This window comes from Vicugna pacos, chromosome 1 (genome assembly GCF_048564905.1).
Source record: "Vicugna pacos chromosome 1, VicPac4, whole genome shotgun sequence".
NCBI lineage: Eukaryota > Metazoa > Chordata > Mammalia > Artiodactyla > Camelidae > Vicugna > Vicugna pacos.
The window spans coordinates 108,012,966-108,040,089 of NC_132987.1; the positions used below are offsets into that span (position 1 = coordinate 108,012,966).

The 27,124-nt window shown below is 39.0% G+C and overlaps 2 protein-coding genes across 6 annotated transcripts in view; one reads left to right on the plus strand and one right to left on the minus strand.

The window, feature by feature from the left end:
• Positions 1-498: 498 nt before the first annotated feature.
• Positions 499-7,889, minus strand: ATP5PF (ATP synthase peripheral stalk subunit F6). Of its 4 annotated transcripts, none has more exons than XM_015248672.3 (5): positions 7,774-7,889; positions 7,265-7,304; positions 3,680-3,856; positions 1,152-1,276; positions 499-626 (listed from the first exon to the last, which is right to left on the minus strand). In XM_015248672.3, exons 3-5 carry the CDS (start codon positions 3,841-3,843, stop codon positions 589-591), a joined length of 327 nt encoding a protein of 108 aa, XP_015104158.1. In that variant the 5' UTR covers positions 3,844-3,856; positions 7,265-7,304; positions 7,774-7,889; the 3' UTR covers positions 499-588. The 4 variants fall into 4 exon arrangements, with proteins under 4 accessions (XP_015104158.1, XP_072824111.1, XP_072824107.1 ...); XM_072968010.1 differs by lacking the exon at positions 7,774-7,889 and adding an exon at positions 7,517-7,623; XM_072968006.1 differs by lacking the exons at positions 7,265-7,304; positions 7,774-7,889 and adding exons at positions 6,344-6,388; positions 7,146-7,165.
• The window catches only part of GABPA (GA binding protein transcription factor subunit alpha), a 31,607-nt gene continuing 11,225 nt past the window's right edge, over positions 6,743-27,124 (plus strand). The window contains exons 1-6 of one of the 2 annotated variants that reach the window (XM_006215223.4): positions 6,743-7,346; positions 13,839-13,941; positions 17,087-17,231; positions 20,367-20,451; positions 22,462-22,707; positions 25,398-25,592. In XM_006215223.4, coding sequence (XP_006215285.2) covers positions 13,865-13,941; positions 17,087-17,231; positions 20,367-20,451; positions 22,462-22,707; positions 25,398-25,592 — 748 coding nt within the window. In that variant the 5' untranslated portion in view covers positions 6,743-7,346; positions 13,839-13,864. Of the gene's footprint in view, positions 7,347-7,674; positions 7,866-13,838; positions 13,942-17,086; positions 17,232-20,366; positions 20,452-22,461; positions 22,708-25,397; positions 25,593-27,124 lie in introns of those variants that run through there. The other variant, XM_072967969.1, reaches the window with a different exon arrangement.

Consider the following 27,124-nt stretch of genomic DNA (forward strand, 5'->3'; position numbering starts at 1 on the left):
ACCACCTTTCAGCTTAATCTTTTAAAGGAAGTTCCTTGTAGAACCCTTTTCTCCCCTGCCCCCAGCTTCCCACTATCCACACGGCACTCAAACAGACTCTATGACCAAACGCTGCAAAGGAAGAGGAGGGGTCTGGGTTACTGGGAAAATAACAGCATTTAACATACGAGGAGGTGGAAATTAAAACACAAAGGACGTTCCTGTACACACTCACAGTCACACCAGAGCTTCCTGAAATATCAGCCCTCCACAGCAGCGAACATTCCTAAAGTCAGGGTGTCTCCCCTCAGGCAATCAGTCTCCACAACAGAAAGGATACCCGGCACACTGAGAAGAGTCTGGCAAGTTACAGGAAAGTTGTAAGCAATTACTCCAAGGTCTTCACCTGCTTTGTTATAACAAATGGGAGGATCTAAAAACCCAGAATTCAATACACTCAAGCATACATCCAACATCACCAAATAATTTACTTGGAATCAGAATTAAAAGAACATTTGATAATTGTGAAATGTATGTTTATTCTGATACTTCTGATCAGCTGTATAATTAATCTAAGACAAATTACCAGAAAAATTTTACATTCTCTCTTCAGGACTGTGGTTTTTCAACAGCTTCAAATTTGGGCTCTAAGAAGAAGGAAAAAAAAATTGTTCAAGCTTAGCTACGCTGCAATAAAATGCATTTTCTGGAAAGATTCACTATTTAATTCATCAATCTTCTGATTAAAAAAAAATCCACATGGAAATGTAACAACTGCTTAATATTTATTCAGGCTCTCTATTAATTAAGTTTACATATATTATGTCATTTAACTACAACTATCATATGAGGAAGATAGTATAATTCTCTCCAATTGTCAGATGAGAAACAGGTACCAGAAAACTATTCAAAATCACACAGCTCATGACTGATACTGTCAGAATTCAAAATCAGGGAGTTTGATTTTAGATTCCCACCAGTTAACCTCTACGTTATGTGATCTCCTATTCCAAAAGTGAGCATTTATCCCAGAGCTTCCCATGCACAAGTCACTGTCCTAATAAATTTGCATATAATCGTCATTTAATCCTCTAAACAACCCAAGTAAGTAAAAATATTCTCCACTTAAAATCACCTCCCACAAGAATGAATCTGTGACTAAAAAGACTTACCTTCAAATGTGAAGTTGGGGAACGTATTCATGTCTGCTTTGCCATACATTTGCTTAAGCTTAAAAAGCTCCCTGTCCAGTTCTTGCTGATATTCTGCGCCAGTATCAACAGGTCCTGCAGATGTCCTGTTGTAGAAGTAAAAGCTTATTTCAAGCATTAGTTTACAAAACCAAAATTACTTTTCATAATCAGGTTTCATAGATCTAAATGTAGAGAAAAACAGACTTTTTTCAAGTATTTCCACTTGAATTTCAATTCGAAATATTTTAAATATGAGGAGGTCTCACATAAATGAGGCAGCTTTAAACAAACCTGTAACATTTAAGGTTTGTTAGTATCAAGGATACTTATTACTCTCTCAGGGTCTAAGGTGCAGTAAGGTGTAATGGCTAAGTCTGCGGGCTCTGGGGTGAATGACAGCTCCATCTCGACGTCAGCTCTACAATTTAGTAAACTGTGTGAACTAGAGCAAGGCATGACACACTCCAAACTTTAGTTCCTACACCTACAGCTGCGAGTCTCACCTGACAGTGGTGTTGAGAGAATGAGAGATTCATCATGCACATGTGCCACTCAGCTCAGTGCTTGGCACACAGGGGGCACTCAGTTACCCACTCCCACTGTGACTTAAATCAACCACCACAGAACGGATTTCAAGAGATCTTAATACCTCTAAGTCTCTATAATGGGGGCCTAATAAAGAAGCAAATTACTCCATGTACTCGGAGGTTTTGCCACTTAGAAGAAAAAAAATAACATTTATAAACATTTACGCTGTAAGGGAATTAGGTGAAAGCTTCAAAAACACGTTTTAACAAAAAGCTACTCGAGTTGAGGGAGTACTTTCGCTAAGCTAATCAGGAAAATTTCATTTTAAAAAGGTGGCATTGGTGACAGACCAGGCATTTGAGTCAGATTTAATTTGAGATGATCGAAGACTGAAAAACCAAGGATGAGGGTGTGATAAAGCACTGGCGGTATGTGGAGAATACTAGGCAGTCTGGATGGAAAAGCCAGCAGGACCGGGACCACGGGAGGCCGGAAATGCTAAGCCTGGGAGTTTGTATTTTGTTTGCTAAGCAATAAAATAGCAAAATTAGAGTTGTACTTTGGGAAGATCAATACAGCATCACAGACCAGCCGTGGGGCCAATTAAATCTAATTAATTATTTGCACAAATTCTTCTGTTTGTCATAATGTTACTGCCCACTTATCAACGAACAATGTAATAAATAAAAAATTTACAAGTGCAAATTCCATCAAGGGTAAGTATTTTCACACATATCTATGATAAAAGTATAGGATCCTATTTATTCATACAAAATTTTCACAAAAAAATACCCAGCCAGCTCTAATTTAAGAACTTGTTAATGATGTTTTTTGTCATGGATCCAATTTTCTTCTACGTCAGTATGTGCACTAGAACTTTCCATAATAACAGAAATGCTCTGTATCTGTGCTGTCTAATACGGCAGCCGCTAGCCAGATAGCCAGTGAGCACTAGAAATGTGGCTTAGGAGGCCACGAAACTGAATTTTTATTTATACTGAATTAGAATTTGAATAGCCACGTGCAGATAACAGCTATTGAGATATACAGCACAGTTCCAATTGAGCCTTCAACCACTTTAATGACTGTCACCCAGCTCTGGTATCCACAAGCTTCTAGAAACATTCACTCTTCTAAGCTGCCTTCCAAAAGGCACCAGCTAGAAAGGAACATTCCTTCCTATGAACTCCCAAACATTGAATGTGTCACCAGCCTAGCTTCTAACTTATTTTACCTCACTCTGTATTTACTTGCTTACAAACTTTCTACCCCATCAGACTTTAAGAATACTGTGGAAACACAACGTGGCATCTTTCTTTGTGGCCCACCACTGTTAATACTCCAGTGCTTTGCACGTGATAGACAACTAAATAAAAGCAAATGAAACTGAATTGATCTATTATCACTTTCCAAAGACTTGGGGGTTGAACCGATGATGCCTAAGGTTATTATTCATCTCCAAAATTGTGTGGTTCTATAATCATGTTTTTCCTGGACTTGCTTTATGCCATTTTAGTCTTCTGCTATTCCCAGAAATATATAACTATGGAAATAACATTAAAGGAAAAATACTGTGTTTATAAGTTTCCCCAAAATCATGATGTCACAGAAAAGACACTAAACTGAGTTAGAATATTTGCTTTAGAATAATATTTGCTTTACCCACAATTAATTTTATGACCTTAGTCTAATCAATGTCTAAGGGGCTTAGTTTTCTCGTATATAGTTCCCAAATGATTTCCAAGAGAACATGTACTTGTATAAATTGATTCTAGTTTATAATAAATGATTTTATATAAATTTTGAAACTCAGAAAGACCCTCATCTTCTCTTAGCGCACCTACCAAATCTTTATCAGGAGTCAGCTCAATGAAGGTCTTAGACACTTGCAAACACCGAGTAATTTTTTATTACCATCTCAAAACTTACATACTTTGAATACTCATGTTTACATCATGGTTGATTATCTATCCACTTACTGTCGCTTATTTCTATATTCTCTAATCTTGTCCACGAAGAGCTTCTGAACAGGATCAAGTTCCTTATTAAATGCCACTGCTGTAACACCAATGTTCCTCCTCAAAGAGACCGAGACTGCGGCCTGAAGGACAGAGGAGAGCCTGAAGAGCCTCTGAAGGATCATGGTGATTCTGTTACTGGAAACAAGCACCAGAAACTTAAGAAACTCTGAAATACATGTAACTGTAAGACACCTCTAAATATGCTATAATGGGCATTTCATTCTACTAACTGCTACAGAACTTAAGTCAGACCACAACCCAGTGAATACCCAGAACAGTCACCCCACCATAGCTCCCTTCCCCTCTCTGCTCCCCAGTGCAAGTTTTTTGCTTCTTAACCAAAAGGCCTGAGGACCCAGCAGCAGTTATGAAGCACTCAGGCCTGTGTGCAGCTCCACTAGAATTAGATGCAGAAAGAAAGCATGAAACCTGGGTCGGAGTGTTTCTTCTCCATGACTTTAGTCTTGAAACAGAGGAAACAGTCGAGTTAAGATGTTAGAAAACTGTCTACCCTCAGCAGAAAAAGAACAATACTGATTAACCAAATTAAAGAACCAGGTTTCTCTAACTCCCTCAAAAGGCAAAATGGGGCTGGGCAGGGAGACTGGAGATAGTTGCCTCAACCTCATTTTCTACTTCACAGGCCCAGAGAAAGGGAAACAACTCTGCCTGTTACAACTGTAGGATTCCAGGCATTAAGAATACTGTAACAATCAAATCCAAGTCCCACAGAACCAGCAACTAGTCCAAAGGAGCTCACCAATAACAGAGGGAAAATCAAACAGTACGACCTAATCAGTGAAATAGAATTTGTGAAGGAAGTCTGAATTTTCAAAATAAGGACTTAGAGACTTCCAAGTCCTTAGACTTACCGAAGCTAAAATACATGATTTTCTAACTAAAAAATTTCAGTAGATAAATTAGACAATCTCAGTTGAGATCTCATTTACTGTCTTGAAAGATCAAATGCAAAAAACACAATTATATGTAGAAAGGAATTCCAAAAAAGGAATAAGGAGACCATAAATAATTAGAAGAAATTTCCCCAGATTAAGAAAGACTGAGTCTATTACACTGAAAGGGATTACTAAACCCTATGTAGGGAAAAAATTTTTTTTAATTAAAAAAAAATATGGAAACTCTGTACTCTCCACTTAATGTCTCTTAAACTTAAAACTGCTTTAAAAAATAAAGCCCATTAAATAAAGAAATAAAGACATAAAGAAATAAATCCTATGTTGGAATGATGATAAAGATTCACACTTCAATATAGCCTGGTAAAATTTCTGAACCTTAAAGAAAGTGAAAACCTGACATGCTAACATGATTCTCCTGGCTTCCCCCAATTACCTAAAAGCAATAAAACGATAACCACTGTCATACTAACATTGGGCTGCTATTAAATTACAATACTACTGCTCAAGATGCGGTCTGTGGACCAATGGTCGTACTGTTACTGGTTTATAGGAATACCAAAATGGGAATGAGCATTTAGAAACTTTTGCAGCAATGTGACACATTAATTTATATCTGCTGAACTTAATAATAAAAATTAGAGTTCATATTTTGTGTCTTCATTAACCTTAGAAGATATCTGGCAACGTCTGAAGACGTCTGGGATATGGGTGAGTATTACTGGCCTCTAGTGGGTAAAAACTGAGATGCTGCAAAACATCCTGTAACAGTTACAGTAATAGTAACAGCCTACCTACAAACAAAGAACTATCTGATCGAAAATGTCAACAGGGCCAAGGTTGAGAAGCCCTGAAATGGCACACAAAAACCACCAAAAGAAATCCTACAATCAACAAAATATCCTTCCCCTGCCAGGATGAAAGCAAAGTATCTGAAGAAATTAAAGAACTCATCATACATCACTCTTACAACCCATCGGAGAAAAATACTTGAGAAAGACTCCAAGCAAAAAACTAAAGACCTTAAGATGCTACTTAATCATTCCCATTTTACATATACAGAAACTAAGGCTTGGAGGTTAGTACCTGCTCCCAGTTCACACAATAGAAATCCGACTGGACACAAATATATTTTTGAAATTGTTCAACTCAATGTATATTTTCCCTTTTGACAACTTAAAGACACATTTAACACTCAGCAATAAGATCACCTAACATTTGCTCAGCTCTAGGTATTCTGTAAAGTACTTCCATACATATTCTCTCCTGTACCCTTATGGCAATACTGTTAAGAAACACAGGAAGGCGTTAGCCCTCCTTTACAGATAATAAAGCAATGTTTAAGAAAGGTTATTAACTACCCATATTTCCAGTTAATTTACTCTAAGTCTAGATGATGGCAAAGACCATGTTATTCCTACTGCAACATGAGTACAATCCATCTTCTTGTTTTCTAAGTATTAGATGATTCCCAAATCACACCTCGACTTTCGGTCTTTTTCCTGAACTCCAAACCTATACCTTCAACATCTCTCATCCTTTCATAAGTCTTTACAGGGACCTCAAATTTAACTTACCTAAAAAAATGAATACATAACCTATCAAAACTTGTTCCTTTTCCTTTATTCCCTTCCATTATTTGCCCCACTGATTAAATATCTAATCAGTAAGACACTTGTTATTACACTATTAGATATAAAATACCCACCGTGATTAAGTTCCCTATTCCACTACTCTGGGGGGCCGCGCCAGCCTGTGACAAGAAATTTGATACAGAAAAACAGGGGAAAGCAATAGAACGGCATGGCATGCGCAGAGGCCTGGTGGTGAGTGGGAGTATGCATCCTGCTTACGGTGATGACTAGCCAGACAAAAGTTAGGCCCTTCGCTGCCTCTTCTGCACATATTCCTGAAGTCAATCCAAAATGCACCTATGTCCCGCTCTTTTTCCGTTTTGGAAGCCGTGTTGTGTTCGCATGCGCAATTTGGCCTCTCTCCCAATTAAAGCAAAGTCAGCCACTCTACCCCAGCTAGCGTCCCGTTCGTTAGGGCTTCCGAGGAGTGTGATTGTGCAGGGCAAGCGAGATTGGCTGGGATGCAAACTTTTAAGATTACTATTACCCTTTCTCCTCTTTCTGCCTTAAATTCAGAACACTCTCCCGCGAGCCCGTTTCGCAGGCCTGGCTGCAGACCTGCCCCGTGGGCATGACCTTGGGCTGCCCTAGCCCGGCCGCGCGGGTCCAAGAAACGCCGGCCTCGCCGCTTCCCGCACCACCCCGTTTGCCCTCAGAACGGCATTATCACGGCTGTCTACTGAGTCCGCCGCAAAACTTCAAGGCCTAAAGACGCCGCGGTCAGCAATGACCAGGGGCCAGGCCACGAAGGTGCCCCGGACAAAAGGCTGCCCTCTCTTCCTGAAGGACAGAGTTAATGGATATCCCAGACCCCGAGAACAAATCCAGAATCCAAGTCCCAAGAGGCCAAGTTAGTCCAGCTACCCTCCCAGTCACCTTGCACGAAGTCCCGAGCTGCCAGAGCCGCCGCCGCCGTCCTACTTCCGGCCCTGGCTCCGCCCCCACCCGCCATCGCAATGCATTATGGGCCGCCGTTTCAGTCGGTCGACACTCACCGGACAGGAAGCGTCTCGGAGACAGTCTGCGACCGGACGGCTGTAGGTGAGACAGAAACCAAACAGGAGGAGGAAGTGGAGGGTAAGTGCTTCCGGGTCCCCTGGCGACGCCTCCGCCATCTTTCCTTTGCCCATCTTGACCCGCTCTGTTTTTCCCTCTCGGAAACCTTGTTGTGTACGCATGCGCACTCGGACTGGCCTTTCCCCTAGTTCAGTTACTCTCCCACAGCCCGCCCCGAATCAGCGTCCTACTTCTTGGGGTGGTGAAGTGCACGCTTTGTGCAAAGTGACAAGAGTGTGAAACAAAGCGGATTGAGGCGTTGTGCTTCCTTGTGCCTCGCGAGCCTCCGTTGCCTCGGGCGTTCGTTTCGCGCAACCTGCTGGGAGTTGTAGTCCCGGACCCGGGGGTGCCTGGGAGGCGGGAGGGGGGGTTGGAGTTTCTCAGCGCCGTTTTCGCGGGAAGGGCCCAGCGGCCTCCCACTTCGAGCCGCGGGAGCTGCGGGTCTTACCGGGAGAGGCGCTGCACGTGGAGCCCGCGCCGCTGCCGTTCTCAGCCGGCTCTGGAGCGCGGGCGGGGGCGACGGGGCCGAATCCGGAGCGGGTGAGTGCGGTCGCGGGGGAGGAGGGGAGCGCGGGCCCGCGCGGGCCGGCTTCGTTCCGGGGCCTTCTCCCCCACCGCGGCCCCCCCGCGGCCGCCTCTGTGTTTTGTTTCCGCTGGTCCCCGGCTCTGTGACTCCCATTTCCGTTCGTGGAGACTTGAGGGAGCCGGGTGGGGAGGGGCGGGGGAGGCTGTGCGGGGAGCTGAGGGGAGGGGCGGGGGGCGCGCGGCGCGGGGCTCTGTGGAGCCGCGCGCCCCCGGGCCCCAGGTCGTTCGTGTCACCTTTCGCCGCCCTCTTCCCGCACTGTCCCCCGCCCGACTGTCCGCGGTGGTCTGCAGTCGCCGCGGTCGGCATCTGATCCTGACGCCCCCGGGATTTCAGAGGAGGATATAAAACCTGTCTCCTTGCCAGCTCAGCGATTCGCTCTCACTTCAAATCCAGTTGTCTTTCTAGAATTGTCTTACAGTTGCATCAAAGCCATCTACTAATGTATATGGTGTCTGTTGGGTTTCTTTTAAAAACAAGGAAGTAAGACATGAGGAAAATGATGGGTTAACGTAGCTTGTCAGCTTTTTTAGGTTGTTGTTTTTTTTTTTTTTTGGTGGACTGAAAAGTAAGCGAGCGCGTGTTTGTGTTTAGGAATCCTACTCTAGATTAACGGCTGGGAGGACTACGCCTAACATTGCATTGCAAGATGATGACTAGTGATTTAGAAATACACGCAGTAGGTCTGAGTCGTGGGCGGAGCAAAGATTTGGGAGGGTCCGCTTGAGCAAAGTGAAGAACTGGGCAGTGATAATATTCTTAGGTACTATGTTGTCTTAAATATCAAAAGAAACTGGTCAACTCGTTCGAAACTTCTTTAAAGAAATAATGAAGTCTTTCTTAGATTTGAGTCAGGCTTTCCAAGCTTATTTGTTTTGAAACATATCCCGACACTAGGTGGACTTAAATTAATTTTACCTGGATTGCATCTACAGGACCAAATGCCATGAGGGATATATAGTCTTGAAGTAACATCTAGTGAACTAGATGTTAAATTGGGGCAAGTCATGAGAGCATATGGAGGCTGAATACTAAATTAGAACTGTTGACTTTAATCTCCCTCCAGCTTTTATTTATAAAACTTCCAAGTCTACAGGAAAATTGACAAAAAATTATGCAGTGAAATTATACAACCAACACTTTCACCCTCAGGGTCACTAAGTATTAACCTTTCTCCACACTTGCTTTCTCTCTCCACAGGTACACACACACCCACACACATGTATATGCTTTACTTTTCTTTCCGTATTGATTTTATCTTTAAAGAACAGAAATGTGTTTTAATTTCTTCAGATATTTAAAAGTATTTTTTAGCACGAGGAAACGTACAGTTGATCAGGCTTATACTTGTATTTATTTATTCTTTATTTATTTATTGAGCTTTACTGGGAAAAATTACCCTAAACTGTGTAAACTAATAATGTTTTCCAATAAAGAAGAACGACCCTCAAGTTTATCTCTGTCTTTAAAAGAGAATGTTAAACATAACTGTATTTTAAAGAATACTAGCCTTTCCTGGAATTTTTAGTTAAATTTAAGTTTAGTTTGTATTCATTTTGTGAAGCGTTTTGAATCCAGATTAAATTTAATCTAGGAGAAACCAGGGTGTCAAGGGGACCTTTCCCTAGGTGGAAAGGCTCCAAGTACTGTTCTCTTCTCCATTTTCTTAAGTATTGACATAGAATTCTGGGGAATTGGTTCCAGAAAAAGAGCTACGACCCACTCAAGCAGCGATATCAAAGATTCGGATGACTTCCCAAATCTCTCCGTTGCTTTTTTAGACTAAATTTAGAGAACTTGAGAAAGAAAGAGGAAGATCAATTCAGAGACTGTGAAGTAACATGATTTTTTTCCAGAATTACATGGGATTCTTTTTTTTTTCCTTTATTTGGCACCTTCTTGAGACTGATCTCTTAACTTTTTTGGAAGATCATAGGATAAATTTTCTTTAACAACCCCATATTAGCACTTATATTAACGGGTGCCACAGGTATCCCTGCTGATAAGACCTTAGGGCCATTTCTCAGGCTCTGGTTTTGTTACCTGAAAGCAGTTTTCAGGTGAATGTCAAGTCAGAAGACATGATGGAGCCAAAGATCAGGAGAAGGAAGGATTTATTACTTGTATCAAGTGAGGAGAACACCAGGGATCTTTCCCTAAATCAGGAAAGTATTAAGCTAAGGGAATATGCATACTCATGAAGGGGCTTAGGTGGTATGTGCATATTCATGAAGGGGCTTGAACAGGAGAATGCAGTATAGAATAGGGGCGGGGTGGGCTGGTGGGGAGTTGACAGAGTCTTAAGCTTTAGTTGATTGAAGACATGAGGGTCAGAAAGGTCAACATCATCATCCCTTAGGTTCCAGTTGATCTGGTAGTTGAGTGCTTGAAGGGGGTTAGATTCTGCAAAACAGTTGAAGAAAGTGCTTCAGGTTAATCTGCCTTTGGAACACAACTGGGAGTCTACAACTGACTTAATGATCTTCACTATTGTTACTCTTTAAGATCTTTATTACTGAGGCCTGTTCAAGGAGAAGTGCTGTGGCCAGGCTTAGATCCCAAAATGGCTTAGGCCAAAAATGGCTTCTCTTATGTCAGGAAGGCCATGCCTGGACACCTGATCACTCAGGAGGCCGGCACCCAGCACTCAGGGCTGCACACCTTGGCTGTCTGTGGCCTGATGGAAGGGAAACAGCCCCAGGAGCACCAGCCTCTGACAGGTTCACCTCACCCAGCCCTGCACTTGCCAACAGCCCAAGCCACTCTCAGCGGCCTGCAAATTCCTGCTGCGTTTGTCTTGAGTTAAAAAAAAAGAAAGAAAGCTGTGCCTGGTTCTCTTTCTCCAGGGAACTCCCCTACCCTGTCTCCTTACAGTTAGTGTCTCAGAATGCTTTCTGTTTTGCCAAGTTCCCAGAAAATTCACTTGCTTTCTAATCTTTTTTTAAAAGTTGGTTGTGGAGATGGGAGTGGGCTTCCCTGTAGGCCCTGAAAATGAAACGTAAATGATCCTTTTAAGTGCTGTCCTACTATATAAACCTTTTTCTGTTTCTCACTTTCTGTACGGAACAGTTTTTATGATTTTGCCTCTGCGTGTGTGTACATTAGTGCCTTGTTTCTAACTGCTGTGGAAGTTCCATAGTGTGCAGTTGCTTCTTTCACATTTTCTTGTATCACAGTACTCCCGTACATGGATGCTTATATTGGCTCCAGCTTCCAGCTGTCTCCAGCAACGCTCCCCTTAGCATCCTCAGTCAGTATGAGAATGTCTCTGGAATGCTCATCCACGGGCAAGACTGCTGGATCATAGGTATAAGCGTACTTTATTTGAGCAAGTGCTAGCAGATTTTTCTCCAGAATTGTCAGACCTGTCTGTACTCTTATCAGCAGAGGCAGGACTCTTACGCCTCCATGTCCCTCTTCTGATCTGACTCTCTTCTAATCTTTGCCATGTACACATGGTATCAAGTGGTAGTTGCATTTTTTGAATGGTCTGAATGTGAACATTTCTTCATGTCCTTAGCCGTTTTGGTTTCTCTTTATGTGAGTTTCCTTTTCCTGTGCTTTGCCTACTTTTCTGATTTGTCCTGGTTTTTTTTGAGATTGTTATCAACTTGCAGGAGTTCACTGTCTATTCCAGTTATTAGTCCCTTTACACGTTTGGATATGAGAAATATCTTTTCTACTCTGTAGCCTATCAGGTGAACGTAAATCTTAATTTTTATGTGTTCAAATCTGTCTGCTTTTTTTCCTCAAAATTTATGTTCTTGGAATTTTATTTAAGAAATAAATCCTTATCTCTCTTTAGATCACAAAAAAATTCCCACCATTTTCTTCTATTTGCTTTATAGTTTTACCTTTCACATTTAAGCCTTTTAGGCTTCTGGAGTTAATTTATGTCATGTGTAATAGTTCTTATAACATTAATTTATTCAACACTTTTTAATACCTTGTATACATCTGTAAACAAATCACCTTTCCCAGGAGGAGCTTATGTTGTTCTACGGGGTTGGTCCCTGCTGGGTCATCACCACCTGTTTTGCTGTAGTGTTCAGGATGATTCCACAGTTTTACACATAGTATCAATTAAGAAATAGGCTTTATGGGGGAAGGGAAGACTTAGACCAGGATCAGCAAGAAAACAAAATCCCTTCATTCTTTAATCATCTCAAACAGAATTTTCTGGGGTCTAGGCATTCTGCTAGATGTTCATGAGGTGTATCTATTCCAGTGGGGAGCCCCACGCTTTTATTGTTCTTTCTTCTTATAGGGGAAATGTGTTGAAAATCATCGTTTTTGTACCAGGCATTCTAGATTCGGATGCCAGCGATTTGTGGACCAAGTTGTCAGAACCAGCTCTGGAGCAGCTGGAGGTGTTTGGCCCTGTGGAGAGTTACAGCCATTTCTGAAGTGGGAAAGAAGCCTATGTTGTTTCCTAGTGCTGCTGTGACACATTACTACTGACCTAGGGGCTTAAAAACACCAATTTATTACCATACAGTTCTTGAAGTCAAAAAGTGAAATCAGATGTTGGTGGAGCTGTGTTTCTTCTGGAGGCTGTAAGGGAGGACCTGTTTCTTTTCTTTTCCCACTTCTAGAGGCTGTGTGCATTCCTTGGCTTGTGGCCACTTACTTTCATCCTCAAAACTAGTCACAGCCGGCTAGTCGAGTCCTTCTCACTTTGAATCACTCTAGATCTCTTCAGTTTAAGAAAGTGATTTCATTGGACTCATGTGGATAATCTAGGCTACTCTCTTTATGTTCAGGTCAGCTGATTAGTAACCTTAATTCTTCTTTGCCATATGATAGAATGTAATCACAAGTTCTGGGTCATTATTGTGCCTACCACAGAGATCTTGGTTCCTGGAAAAGTTGAGAGCTGGTACAGCCTGTCCCACTTCTAGGAGCTAGGGGAAGTCCCCAGTCCAGAGAAACCAACTTAAGTTCTTGGGGTCACGTTTGGACAGTTTTGCTCTTCGCACTTTGATAATGAGCCAACAGAAAAAGAAAGACTATAGTAAATGAATGCTATAGTAGGTTAGAGGATGAATGCTTGGACAAGAAGAATGAACAAAGCTAGGACAAGCAAGGAGGCCAGTGTGGGCGAGGGAGTCAGTAGTACTGGAATGGGGATTAGCTCACATAGGGCCTTGCTGGCCATCGGAAAGTCTTTAGGTTTCACTGTGATTGGTATCAATCAAAAGAGTGCTATGATGTAACTGCATTTTTAAAAAAGGTCACTGCTGTGTACTGACTGAGACCAGATTGTAGGGGGACAAGGGCAGCAGCACAGGGAAACGTGTTAGGAAGAGGCTGTTGGAGTATTCCAGTGAGAGATGGTGGTGGGTCTTGTACTGGTGATGGTGTATATTTAGGCAGTAATGCAAATATCTATAGTGATTTTGTTATTTTATTTTGCTGTTTGAAATTATTATACTGGCATTTATAAGATATGTAATTTGTAACAAAAATTATAGCCAGGATTAACTTTGTATTACTCTGTTAGTACAGTGGTTTGCAGTAAATTCTGCTAATAAGGTACAGCTTTTAGCTGAACAGTTATAAATGGTTCATCTCCATGTTGATTTTTAAGCTGCAGGTTTGAGTCTTTTATTAAGACTGAATTGCTTTAATATAGTTGACATACTTGTCACTTGATTTTGGAGTAACTTAAATTAATTTACTGAGCTAAGATTGGGTAAAAAACATCCCAGAACATCCAGTGGAGTGATGATGATGTCATGTCTGGTTAATAAATATCATTAAAGAAAAACTAGTTTGTAACTATCTATCAATTGTGGATTTTCTTTTACATGTGAAGGTTACTTCCTCCTACTTACCTCTGATTTTATTTGAATTGAGTTTTTGCTTCTTATATAGCATTTCTGTTTATGCAGATAATTTCAGAATGTCTTAAAATTTAACTCTTATAGGGCTGAGCTTTTGAAATACTTCAACCATGACGAAGAGAGAAGCAGAGGAGCTGATAGAAATTGAGATTGATGGGACAGAGAAACCAGAGTGCACAGAAGAAAGGTTGGTATTTTTTGAATTGACCACTTTTATATTATCAGCATGCCAAATTAAAATTAAGGATCAAGCCAGAGTTCTTTGGGGCCCTTTTTCTTTTTTTCAACTGACCTCAGCGTTTGGGGGGACAATGTATTGCCTTTTCTCTCTAACTTAATGGGTTTGTAGCTGGGAGGAAAAGGTAGTTTTAAACCGAAGATAGTAATAAGCATAGGTGATGCTGATCAAGCAGTTGATTGGGATGGTTTTTATCCTTGGGCACTGTTTGACTCTTTCTCCTCTTATCTGTGCTGATTACCTCTATTTCAGGAAGAGTTTTAATTCACAACCTGAACAAATTTAACAACTAGTACCTGTCAGGAGTACGTGAATCAGTGCGACTATAACCTGCCCTTGTGGGGATCACCATGTATTTGAGGAGATACAGCTGGGAGCATACAGAGTTGTGGAAGGTGTTCGTTTTGAAACAGTAATAGAATATTACTTTCTCTGTTAAGGAAGGAGGGCAGTAGTAGTGAGTTCAGAATCCAAGGAGAGAATGTGGGTAAAATAGAGATTTGGGAGTCAAAAAGGTTGAGGAAGGTAATGGCTAATGATTCTGCTTTACTCTGTAAAGCCGGAGGTGAGATATTTTAATATGCCGAAGGTAAAAGGGGCTAAAGAGCAGTCGAAAACTTCTGTAGAGTTACAGAGCTTTAGAACAGCTACAGTGGGAACGGACAAGATTACTAAGGATAAAATAAGGATGAGTTTATTGTGGAAAGAATACTTAACATGCAGTCTACCCTCAACAGATTTTTAAGTGTACAGTATGATATTGTCAACTGTAGGCTCAGTGTTGTACAACAGATCTCAACAACTTATTTGTCTTGCATAATTGAGATTTTATGCCAGTTAATAATTAGCTCCCCCATTCCCCCATTTTTTTTGCCCTCAGGCCATGGTTACCCAACCACACCACCTTTTCTGCTCAAAGGAGACGCCTGACTCTAGCTCAAAAGACAAACCCCATTTTAGTTGTCCTCAGTCCTGTCCTCTCTCACCACGTCCTGACATAGGAACATTTTCCTCACAGAAAAGGTCTAAAATACCTTGACATGACTGCCTGGGAGATCTTAAATTTTTAATGGACCTTTTCAACATGTTTGACTATGAAATTTTCTCCAGCCAAAGAAACAATAGACTACATGCCTTTTAAAATTTTCATACACACACACACACACACACACACACACACACACACACACACATATACATACATTTATTTCTTTATGTAGCAAATTACCCCAAAACTTGGCAGCTTGAAACACCCAACAGTTGTTATTGAACAGTTTCTCAGAGTCAGGAACCTAGAAGTTTAGCTGGATAGTTCTGGCTCAGAGTATTTCATGAGCTTGCAGTTAAGCTGTCAGTCTGGACGACAGTCATCTGAAGAGTTGACTGGCGCTGGCATGTCTGTTGCCGAGATCACTCATGAGATTGGTGGCAGGACCACTCACTTCCTCTTCACGTGGGCTTCTGTGTAGGGCTGCGCGTGACATGGCAGCCAGCTTTCCCGAAAACAAGTAGTCTGAGAGAGCATTCGCGTCGATATCTTTTTAAATAACTTAATCTAAGAGGCGACACATATGTCACAGCCTTAGTCCTTTGGTCACACAGTCCAACCTTGGTACAGTTCGGGAGGGAACTATAATATTAGGAGGTGAGGATCTTTGGGCCATCATGAAGCCTCACGTACATGTATTTATTTTTATATACACATTCATGGTCTACAGAATCTAAAGTTTTTACTGTTTGCCCCCTTTAGAAAACCTTTGTCCACGTCTCACGTGAGAGATTGGTAGTTACCGCTGTTGGTAGTTACTGCTCGCCTGGCGGGTAGCAGCAGGTTACTGGCGAAGGGGGCAGTGGTGGCCATCCAGCTGTAGCAGGAATTTAGATCTAGTGATGGGAGATCATCCACATTTTTTTTTGAGAGAAGTTGATACTCAGATTTTTGTATGAAGTTTCCCAAGGTGTAAATAGTGGCAACAGAATATTAAAAATGTTTTAAATGTTGAGCTTATGTAAAGTAGGTCCTTAAAAATCTATCTCAAAGTGATATCTGACTCTTTTAAAGAATTATTGTTACAAAGAAAGGAAAAAATATGGCCCACTGTGCTACAGCTGAAGTATTTGGTAAAAATACTTAACCAAAAACCCCAATTATTTTACCCTAACAAATAAGCATAATAATAGTTCACTATTATTTTAAAATCTTGTTTTCTTCAGTTATGAGTCATCTATTTTATAAATGTTAAAAGTTTTAGAAGGAATTTAAGCTGAATACATTCAGTGAATATGCTATATAAATTGCATTAGGCTTGGAATTTATGTGAAATGGAACTTGACAAGTTTTTAAGGACATACTGTTTTTGACAACTGCAAGTGAGTTTTAAATCATATTTAAATTAAATATGTGAAACATAATTGAATTCTAGATTTACCAATTCAGCAAATATTACTGTCTTCTGTTTGGCCTCAAATAAGGATTCACAAAAGATATATAGGATTGCTTACCAAAGATTTTACCCTTAAGGAGCTGTGGTACCATAGAATTCAGAGTATGAACTAACAATGCAAAAGAGCCCTTAGAGAGTTTTAAAGGAATAATATAATATTTATGGTGGATCTGTGCTGATTATAACCAGTAGATTAAATGGGAACTATTTTAAAATTTATATTATTAAATTGTATTTATGTGGGGAAGGGAAATTGACTAGTAGAGATGGCATACAAATTTTGAGACTTTTTATATTCTTTTTTGAGTCTAAAATAACTTAGAAATATATAAACGTAAAGATCTCCCCTTAAATGTTGTATGTGCAATATTTGTATATATACACAAACACACATACACATATATATACATAACAAGGCATATTTGCAAGGTTGCTTTAAATTGCAAGCTGGCGTTTCTCTGTGATTCACTGTTCAGTTTGGCAACGCTGGTTGGCGATGAGCCTATGAAAGATGTCCTTTGCAGAAATGAGCTTCAAAGACCAGAAATGTGTTTTGGTGTTGAATTTTGTATTGAACACGTTGTTACATTAACATCCAGGGTAGAAATGTAATTCTTAACTGCTGTATCCTTTAACATTATATTCGTTAGCATTGTGGAACAAACCTACACCCCAGCCGAATGTGTAAGCCAGGCCATAGACATCAATGAGCCAATAGGCAATTTAAAGAAACTACTGGAACCACGACTACAGTGTTCTTTGGATGCTCATGAAATTTGCCTGCAAGATATCCAGGTATTCTCTTTTCTTTTTTGAGATTTCTATTTCAGCACTTATGTCTGCATTAGAATTCTTTTGTTGTTGGCCTTTTATTTCTATAGCTCTAGCCTTTCTCTCTGAAACTAGATTTGACCTATATTATTATAAAATTTAAGCATTTAGAAATAAAAAGAATTCTTTCAACAGAATTTCCTTTATTTAAATTTATTTTTAAAATATTGAGTAATCAAGCGTTCTTTTTTTTTTTTTTTTTTTACTTTCACATATAGAAAATGAGAAGTTTAAATCTATTTGAATCAGAGCTTAAATTTAGAGTTATGGGAAGCACATTGACCTTGGAAGCTGAAGGAGTGTGTCCTCATACCCTGTTTCTAAATAGCTTTTAACTTCTTACTGCATCAGTTTCCTCATCTTTATAAAGAGGTGATTTGACTGAATGATTTTACATTCCCTTCCATCTTTATTTGCTCCAGCAGTAAATTTTAGATAAAAATTTAAATATCTATGTATACACATATATATTTATAATAATACATATGATAATAATATTTTATGTTTGCGGCATATGTATAGTCATGTTCTATGGTGTTCTTTCAAGCAAGGGAGTATTTTTATGTATAAAAGGCAGTAGCCTAGACAGGATTGCTCAAATAGTTTCTCCAGGCCTTCCTGGAGCGTGTGAGTAAATACTAGGGGTTTATTCTGTTTTTTAATACTAATTCATGCTAAAGTATAGTATGTCATTTTTCGATCATTTGGTTTGCTTTATTCTTTACTCCTCCCCCGCCCCCGCCTCGTGATATAGCTATTCCATGTATTACAGAACTTTTGCCATACTTTTTAAAAAATTCAGATCATTGTTATGTCTACTATTTTAAAATAAGATATTGATGTAGAACAAATTGAAATATTTTAATGAAATTTTTGAATTTTAGTTACCATTTAACCACACTTCTTTCTTTTCAGTAAGTCTAGTAAATATTGGGGGAAGGGAAGTTGCTCTTCTAAAACTAGAGAATATAAGTGCATCTAATAATAGTATAATTTTAGGATTTAAGGTTTTTCTTCTCTCAATACTGAAAGGATAAATTAGCACAGTCTTTCTGGAAGGTAATATAGCATTTAGTGTCTGTTAATGTTGAATGTGGAATATCTAGCAGTTCCACCTCAAGGAATTGTTCTTAAAGACATGCTCACCTGGGTAAACAAAGGTGTACCTCTGAAATGTGCATTGCATGGTTGTGCAGAAGCTATTTCAAATGATCCAAAAACAGAGGGTTAGTTAAATAAACTCTATAGGTTGGAATTCAGGGCAACCATTAAAATTTGGTGAACTAAAGCTATATGGGCAGTTTACATTGAATAGAAAATTTTTTGCAGAACATTTCTAAATTGCTGCATTTATTCTTCACTTTAGTCTTTGAAGTCACCATATGCTTAATCATATTCTGCAGACGTGGAGACTGAGATTTAAAGAAATTAAGTAATTTACCTAATGCATAGCTACAAAGGGGTGCATTGAAATTTGCACCCAGGCCTGTGTGACTCCAAAACTCTCTTCACTTGTTTGAGGCTGACTTTTTAAGAAAGTTTTTATTGACTAACTCAGTGTCACTGGACTTGACCTGATTTTTTTTCATGTGTAAAATTGTGGGGAATCTGGACTCAATCTCTTCCTTGTCTTTCAGCTCTGACATTTGTTATTGCTCTTATAATACCTGACCTAACCAAAATGAAAATATGACCTGCACAGCACCCAATATATCATAGGTCCTCGATGAATATTAGTTGAGTAAACGAAAATATGCAAAATTTATGTATCATAGAATTCAGAGCTAGTCTTGGATCTAGGGCATTTTGCATTTCTTCCTGTCCCCCTTCCTCTCCTCAAAAGGGTGGGAGGATAGCATCTTCTGTTCTCCATGTCAAGACACGAATGCAGAAACCCAGTTGGAGTCACAGTGCTTGTGGTAATGCTCTTGTATTTTCAGATGAATCTTGGCCTGAAAGCTGCTGAACGGCAGTTGAGTTGCACTTCTCTAAGGAGTGTGACCCAAGATCTAATACCATGATTGAGTTTTGTCATTGGGCCGGCTCTTACTGAACTAGCTAGTGTATTCAGTACCTAAGAGCCCTCTTCCAGAGGTACACAGGCTTCAGCTTCTGGTAGACAATACCAGTGTCCACTAGAGAGGGGGGAAATCTCAAAATGAGAATTTTTTAACAAAATATCAGGCAGAGACTATTGTATTAAGGAGTGAAGCTGCCACGTTTGATCTGCCTGCAGGGTGACACAGCTTTTCCCATCTCTGCTTAAATTAGATGCATAGCCACGTAAGGTTTTAGGCTTTATGTATATGACACTTTTAATATTAGAAAATGTGTTTGTACCATGACTAGAGTGCTGGCTGAATTCTTGAGAATGAGAGTGGGAGGAGCTTTGTCCATCCAGCTGTATGATACGCAGACACACAGAGATATACATTAGTCAAAAGGATTAACAGTGGAAGCCTATTTTTAAACTGGTGACAGAATGTCTGGAAGTCAGAGTTACTTTTGTCATCAATTTGCCATTTGTGTGAAATGCATTCAGCAGCACTGATACTGAAAGATCCTGAAAGGATATAGAATTATGATGAAACATATTCATAGCTAGGTCGGATAATAGGTTGTAAGTCCTGTAACTTTATGATCAGAAATTCAGAGTTAACCTTGCTCTTGAATGTGTATTGTTGTTTACAAGGGAGATATATATATGGCAAGAATTATGTAAATTAATTTGTATAAATTGTCCCCCCTAATAAAACACCTCTGCTTATTCATGGCAGATAAAGTGCATTCTCTTCTACTTTAAATACTTTTACAGAAATTGTTGCCTTTTGGCATCATTTAACTTTCTAAACTATACTCCGGGGCTAGAGGAGACCCCCACTTAAATCCTGTTGCTTGTCTTGTCCTTAATTGCTACCACAGTGGTTAAATTATTCTCAGTTTTGGCCAAGAATTAAATGGTATGACAACTTGAATAATTAAATGTATTTTTATAATTTAATTAGTATGCTTCAGTAATTAAGTCCTGTTTGACATATCCATTTATACTAAACAAGATGACTGAGCTAAAATAATCTTACTCATTTTACCCATCTTCAGCTGGATCCAGAACGAAGTTTATTTGACCAAGGAGTAAAAACAGATGGAACTGTACAGCTTAGTGTACAGGTAATTTCTTACCAAGGTAAGTTACTTTTAATGTTGTTATCTAAAATTTCAGCTCATGTTTTTCTAATACGGGAACTCAGTTTTATAAGTTTTAGATGGTTGTCAATTACTTAATGTAATGTTATAGCCAAATACTCATATTTTTGATTTAATTGTTTTACCTGTTACGTGAAACAGATAGTATAACACATTGTCCCTTCTTTAATCAGGAAAGGATATATTGTAGGGTAGTAAATAGCAGGACCATGGGGAGGACTGGAAGAACAGGTCTAGGGGACTTTCTAAGAATGTCGAGCCCCACCACAGAACTGCACTGCCAAGGAAGCTGCTGCTCTGCCAGGATGTGGAAAATGCCAGATCTGAAAGCCACCACTGTAGCTGTCAACCTGGAACCATGCTGCCTTTTCAGTGATCCACATCAGCCAAAACGTGGATGCCATGTGCATGCTTGTCTCCTCTACTCATTTCCAAATAGAAGGCTCATGCTCATGATTCTAGAACCTAAATCACACCTGGAAACCCTAGCTGCAAGGAAATCTAGTCTCTACAGTTTAACACAGAGACGGGAATTTGCAAAGAACGTGGGTGACCCAGTCAGCCAGATCCATCACAGTATTTTATTAATCTGTGTTAAGTACACAAGTTAGAAAATTAGGAAAATTTTGGTGGGTTGAATCTTAGTTTTTTTAAATGTGGCCTGTTGGGTTTTCTAACCAGAGTTTTAGACTAATTTTAATCTTTGAACATGTTTTATTGCTTACAATTCTGTTTCACAGTCCAAAGTTTTCTTCAGATTATAAAAATGGTAATTACTTACTTCTGATCCTTAATTTCTCCAGGATTTACTATTGTTGGGAATAGAAAAGAAAATCAGTCTTTTTTTATTTTTAAAAGCATGGTTATCTCTCAGTGCAGGCGTGTTTAAGAAGTTGACTTCATAAAATTTGAATGGAAGATTAGGGGATAAATTTTAGGAAAAATTCTTTTCAAAAATTATGATTTTCTTCTCATGTATATTTGAAAAAGTGACTTCTGTTTATACCACCTAATGGGTGATAGCAGTATATTTTCTTATAATACTGGTTTTCATGATTGAATTGGTTTCACGATAGAATTTCATGATACTGAAACTGAGTTTTGTTTTTTCTTTCAAATGTACTTTGATTGAATTTTGATATAGATTGTAACTGAACAGTAAACAGTAGCTGTTAAGTAGTCTGATAGTTCCTTAGAGCTGTCATTTAACATAAGTATCTGAGATCATTTCATAAAGGGCTATTATGTTTTGAATATCTTAAGTATTTGGGTTTTTCTTTATTCAGTTGAAAATGAAAATCAGAATTTAATGATGTGAATTTAACACACTCAGTGTCTGTTTATTTTTAAAACATACACTTTGTCTTCTAAAAGCAGTCAGTAAATAATTTGCTTAGAAAGACTTAAAGTTCTGAGGATGGATAGCTACTCATTTGTACTCTCCCTAGTTTAGTTTAATATTTGTACGTTGGGTGTATGTGTGAGGATGAGGGGGTGGGGGTGCTGGTCTTAAATTATTTTAGACTTGCGGAAGAGTTGCAAGTGTAGTAAAAATTCCTGGATATTCTTTACCCAGATTCTACAAATGTAAAATTTTATTACTTTTGTTTTATTCTTTCTCTCCCTCATCCCCACATTTTTTTTGACCTGTTTAAGAGTAAGATGTAGACATGATTCCTTTCTATCTTTAAATACATTAGTATGTGTGTTTTCCAAAAACAAGAATTCTTTTTACATGACCACAGTTCAGTTATCAAAATCAGGAAATTAATATTGATACAGTAATTTTTTTAATCTACCAAAGTTCTGTTGAATTTTTGTTTTTATCCTTTAATAGAAATCTGTTAAGTTCTCTAGACATAATGCTAAAAAATATTTAAAATTGAGTTTTGCTCTACCATTAGAGAACATATAAAGTAAACTAAATTTTAATTTGTTAGTGACTTTCATGTTTTTGCTTTTCTTATCCTTTTGATAAATCACTGTTAAGGAATTGAACCAAAGCTAAACATCCTGGAAATTGTTAAACCTGCGGAAACAGTTGAAGTGGTTATTGATCCAGATGCCCACCATGCTGAAGCAGAAGCACATCTTGTTGAGGAAGCTCAAGTGATAACTCTTGATGGCACAAAGCACATTACAACCATTTCCGATGAAACCTCAGAACAAGTGACGAGATGGGCTGCCGCCCTGGAAGGTTACAGGAAAGAGCAGGAGCGTCTTGGGATACCCTACGGTAATCAAATGCAAAATAATGATGTTAGGTAGGATAAACAGAATTAAGCTTCACATAGAAGACACTAGGGTGAGTGAGTTATCTCTTTTCAATGTAGAATTTTTAGGAAATATATTAATTTTTCATGTATCTTTTTTTTTGGACTATAACACATAATGGTGCTGGAAATACAAATGTATTAAGAAATTATTTCAGTATCTGCTTCATATCTTCCCTGATCTGATGTGTTCCTAGTGTCCACATGTAGGGGGTGCTTCCATTCAGTTGGCTTCTGAGAATGAAGGAGAGGCCCTGGGGCTTCTAACCACACTGTAGACTTTAAATTAATCTCCTCGTTCTCCACTTAAACCTCCTACAACCTGGAACCACCGTGACCTGAGTCAGTAGAAACTCCAGAGGCAGGAACGCTCTAGCTCCTTACTGGTTTCCTCCGTGATGGCTATTAGGTCATAGCTGCTTTTATTCCACTTGATTTTTTACTTTGCTTATTGTCTTCCAAAAAGCTGCTTGCCGTCTTATCCATTTCTGTCATTTCCCACTCATGTTCCTATGAGTTTACATTTTTCAGAAGTGTCTTCACTGTCATTTTACTAGGGACTTAGAGCAAAGAGTCAGGGACAACATGCATGGCAATTAGTTATGTTAAACCAGAACTCCTGATACTACGTAAGAAAGTAAGACAGATGAGTACTATTTTCCCCTAACTTTTTGATCTTGATACTTCTTTGTTTATGTAAAACACACTGACTTGAACTTTGAAGTGTGGCTCAGGATAGGTAGCTTTGCTTTTTTCTTTTTTTTTTTTTCTTAAATTCCTTTTTATAAATTTTTAATTTGTTTATTTTGCAGGGAGGAGGTAATTAGGTTAATTTATTTTTAGAGGAGGTACTGGGGATTGAACACAGGACCTTGTGCATGCTAAGCATTGCTCTACCACTTGAGCTCTACCCTCCCTGCTGGATAGACGCTTTTCTAACTTTCCAGAACTCCTTCTGCTGTTTCTGACTTGTATTCAAAAGTAGAGCCTCTTGCTTTCTCGGTTCTTGCCTGTCCCTTACTCCACTTGTATCTGGACCTCCTCTTTCCTTGTCCCTTTCCCGGGTGTTCCTATACTGCTCAACTTTGATTTCCCTCCCACCAGTTTCTGTTAATTGTGTTCCCCTCTCCTGGGAGTGATCTTGGCTTAGTTTAAAAAACTCACAAGTACATGGTTCCAGCCCCTTTACAGCTACTATGGACTCAGTATCCACTGCTGCTGTGTTGGGCTAACCTACTTTGAGCTGCTCCTTTCAGCTTGACCTGTTGTGCTTTCAAGCAATACTTCCTGGCTGTGTTGAGGTTTCCCAGGCCCAGGATGGAGAATGCGTCAGATGTCCCTTTGTTTTCCTCTTCACTCTCTCCTGTTCAGATGCTGATACACATAGCTCTTGTGGCTGTTACTGCTTTGTCTTTACCTGTGTGTATTTTGGGTTCCATGGAGATCCCACTTCACCTGATTTATTGTAAATGTCCATGGATTTCTGGTTTTGCTCTCTAGTTGTTGTTAGTGTTTTGTTTTTTTTTTTTAATGTGTGCATTCAGGGAAATTAAAAAAAAATGGCTGCCATCTTCAAAATCCTCTTCCCTTAACTTCTTTGTGAAAAAAATCAAATAAAAAAATCAGTTCTGTGGCTGTCAATTCTGTCTTCTTATATTTGATTCATTTTTCCTATAAATTGGCCCTTGATAAGTACCTGAAAGTTATTTTTCCCACCTGTTTTCTTATTGAATAACATGTATCTTAGGAGTGTATAACCAGTTATTTGGATAGATTATCTTCTCCAAGCAGAAGTACCTATACCAAAATTAATTCAGTTAGTATTTATTAAAATTCTATGAGTAGAATGCACTGTTAGGTTCCAGGGATACAATAATATTTATACATGTTGGCCATCTTTATCGTTTGTGAATTCATTTGATAGTAAAAAAATAATGAGGAAAATGAAACTATTTGGATTCATCTTTTATGTATTCAACAAATGTATGCACTGTGGTAAGCTCTGAAGACACAGTCCTCATATTTAAAACAGTCCTTATAATACACAGGCTTATAAGACACAGTCCTTGTATTTAAGACCTAAAGATTTTATAGGGGAAAGACAGTTGAGTAAACGTACGATTAGCTTATTGTAAGTGCCACCGAACGGGTAAGTGAAGGAGCATCTAGCTTTTTACAAGAAGCAGAAGTGAGGAAAGATTACATTGTTTATATTCTGGAAATAAGTCTAGCTCCTCAGAAACCCCTTATAGTTTTTTTCAGTGCATCATATATACAGTACTACAAAATAATTTTTAAAACTTGAATAACTTATTCCATTTTCTCTAGGATTAAGTATGTATTTTATTCTTGCATTTGGCCCACTGGAGGGCAGTTTTGCATTTTGTTTTTTTTTTGATAATATTCTGGACTAACTGATAGAAACAAATGAATCCATCAAAAATTTAGATTAAGAAATTGAAAAGGAGCTAGGGAGAAAATAGAGCATAAATATCTTTTTAGTTCATATAATGAATTTATTTACTTCACTTACTTGGGAGTTAAAAAAAACTTGTTGGGTTTTATCTATGTATGTGTGTTGACAAGTTAACTGTAAGTTTACATAATATCTTAAGATGCAATTGGACCAATCATAGTATTTTTCTCTTTATAGATCCCATACAGTGGTCCACAGACCAAGTCCTGCATTGGGTGGTTTGGGTAATGAAGGAATTCAGCATGACCGACATCGACCTCGCTACACTGAATATTTCTGGAAGAGAACTATGTAGCCTCAACCAAGAAGATTTTTTTCAGCGGGTCCCTCGGGGAGAAATTCTCTGGAGTCATCTGGAACTTCTTCGAAAATGTATAAAATTGAAATTATTATCTATTTGCATTGTAACTTAAGTGTAACTGAATTTCTTTATAACTTTGTTTTCATCTTGTTCATTGATAATAGCAGTAATAATTAACATGTATTGACTGTGTGAGGCTGTGCTGAGAGCTTTGTATGTATTATTTAGTCCTGTACTAATGCCAGAGAGCATTACTTCCCTTATTTTTTTAGATAAGAAACTGAGGCTTAGAAAGCCCTCACAGTGTTATAGGACTAGGGAGTGACAGAGCCGGAATTCAAACCTAAGCTGACCAACACTGGAATCCGAGTTCTTAAGTAAGATTCTGTACCCTGCACTTAGCTCTGGTCACATACTCTGCTTGTTGACTTTTGTTTCACCAGCCAGTTCTTCCATTTATGCTCATCTTCTAGAAGTTTAAGATTATCTATTCACAGATGGCTTCCCTCTCATTGTCTTCATTACTGGGGTTAATTCTTTTAAAATATCTTTTGATTGAATGGATCTTAAGGGAAAAGGGGAAAGTGTAAGTATGCAGCCGGCCATCTTGAATTGGAAGTTATCATGTTCCCGTGTTGCTCCACAGACATGATTAAGTGACTAGAGAAATTAGAAACCACTTGACTGTCCAACAGAAAGAGTTCAAATATAAGTTATTTTCTTTTGAGTTTTAATCTGTCTTAAATTTCAGTGACTGTTAAAGTATCCTAGCAGTGACCCACTTCCTAACATTATTACATAAATCAGCTGTGCTAGCCAAGTTCACATGTTTTTAAGAAAGTGTAAACAGGACACTGTTCTTCTAATGGTTATGGGTAAAGATGTAACTGGTAGCATTTTCTCTGCTGTGTACCGATGAGGGGACAGCTCTGGTGGAGGGATTTTTCACAGTCGTTGATCCAGGGTGCATTCTCTGCTGTTGAGTAAGAAACGAGCTCTGTGGAGAGGCTTTACTTCATTGTTTTCATTGGTAGTATCTCTCTTGTGTTGGTTCTCTGAAATATTAGGAGGGAAAAAGTATCTAAAAAATTATTACAATCATTCCATTTACAGGGTTTATTTCCAGTTTCAGTTCCTGTTAGATAGCAGGTTGAATGCTGTGGTTGAAGGTTGGTTTGTCCTTGGCTTCACAGGTTTTCTTCTCTGCAGAGCTTCTCAGATGAGGAAGGTAAACTGAATTGTTTCAGATTCTTAACGTGAGTCACGTTTACTGAAACATTTTCTTATAGGAACTCTCAAGAATAGAACAAGGACAGTGTTTAGACTACAGTTCAGTTTTTCTCAAATCCATGGTATTCTCTGTCTCTCCCAGGCCAGCAGTTTGTCGGTTGTCTCTTTCTGGTTTTCCTAGTGCTTCTCAAGCATTAAAGCTCATTCAGAGACCTTTCCGGCACAGGGGGCGGAGGAACCTTGTGTGTCGTTCCACGTCCTTGCAGTAGAATTGGTCTTCTTCAAGAATGCTCTGCCCTGGAATTGTCTTGTATTCAGAAGTAACAAAGCCCCAGGGCTAGATGAGTATCTCCGGGAACTCCTTGCTTATCTG

What these genes read in the sequence shown, in the direction of transcription:
- ATP5PF (XM_015248672.3), bottom strand. Translation starts at nt 3,843, where the DNA reads ATGATCCTTCAGAGGCTCTTCAGGCTCTCCTCTGTCCTTCAGGCCGCA. An exon ending in GAATATAGAAATAAGCGACA is followed by an intron (nt 1,277 to 3,679) that starts GTAAGTGGATAG and finishes CTTCTACAACAG; the next exon opens with GACATCTGCAGGACCTGTTG. An exon ending in CCCCAACTTCACATTTGAAG is followed by an intron (nt 627 to 1,151) that starts GTAAGTCTTTTT and finishes CCTTCTTCTTAG; the next exon opens with AGCCCAAATTTGAAGCTGTT.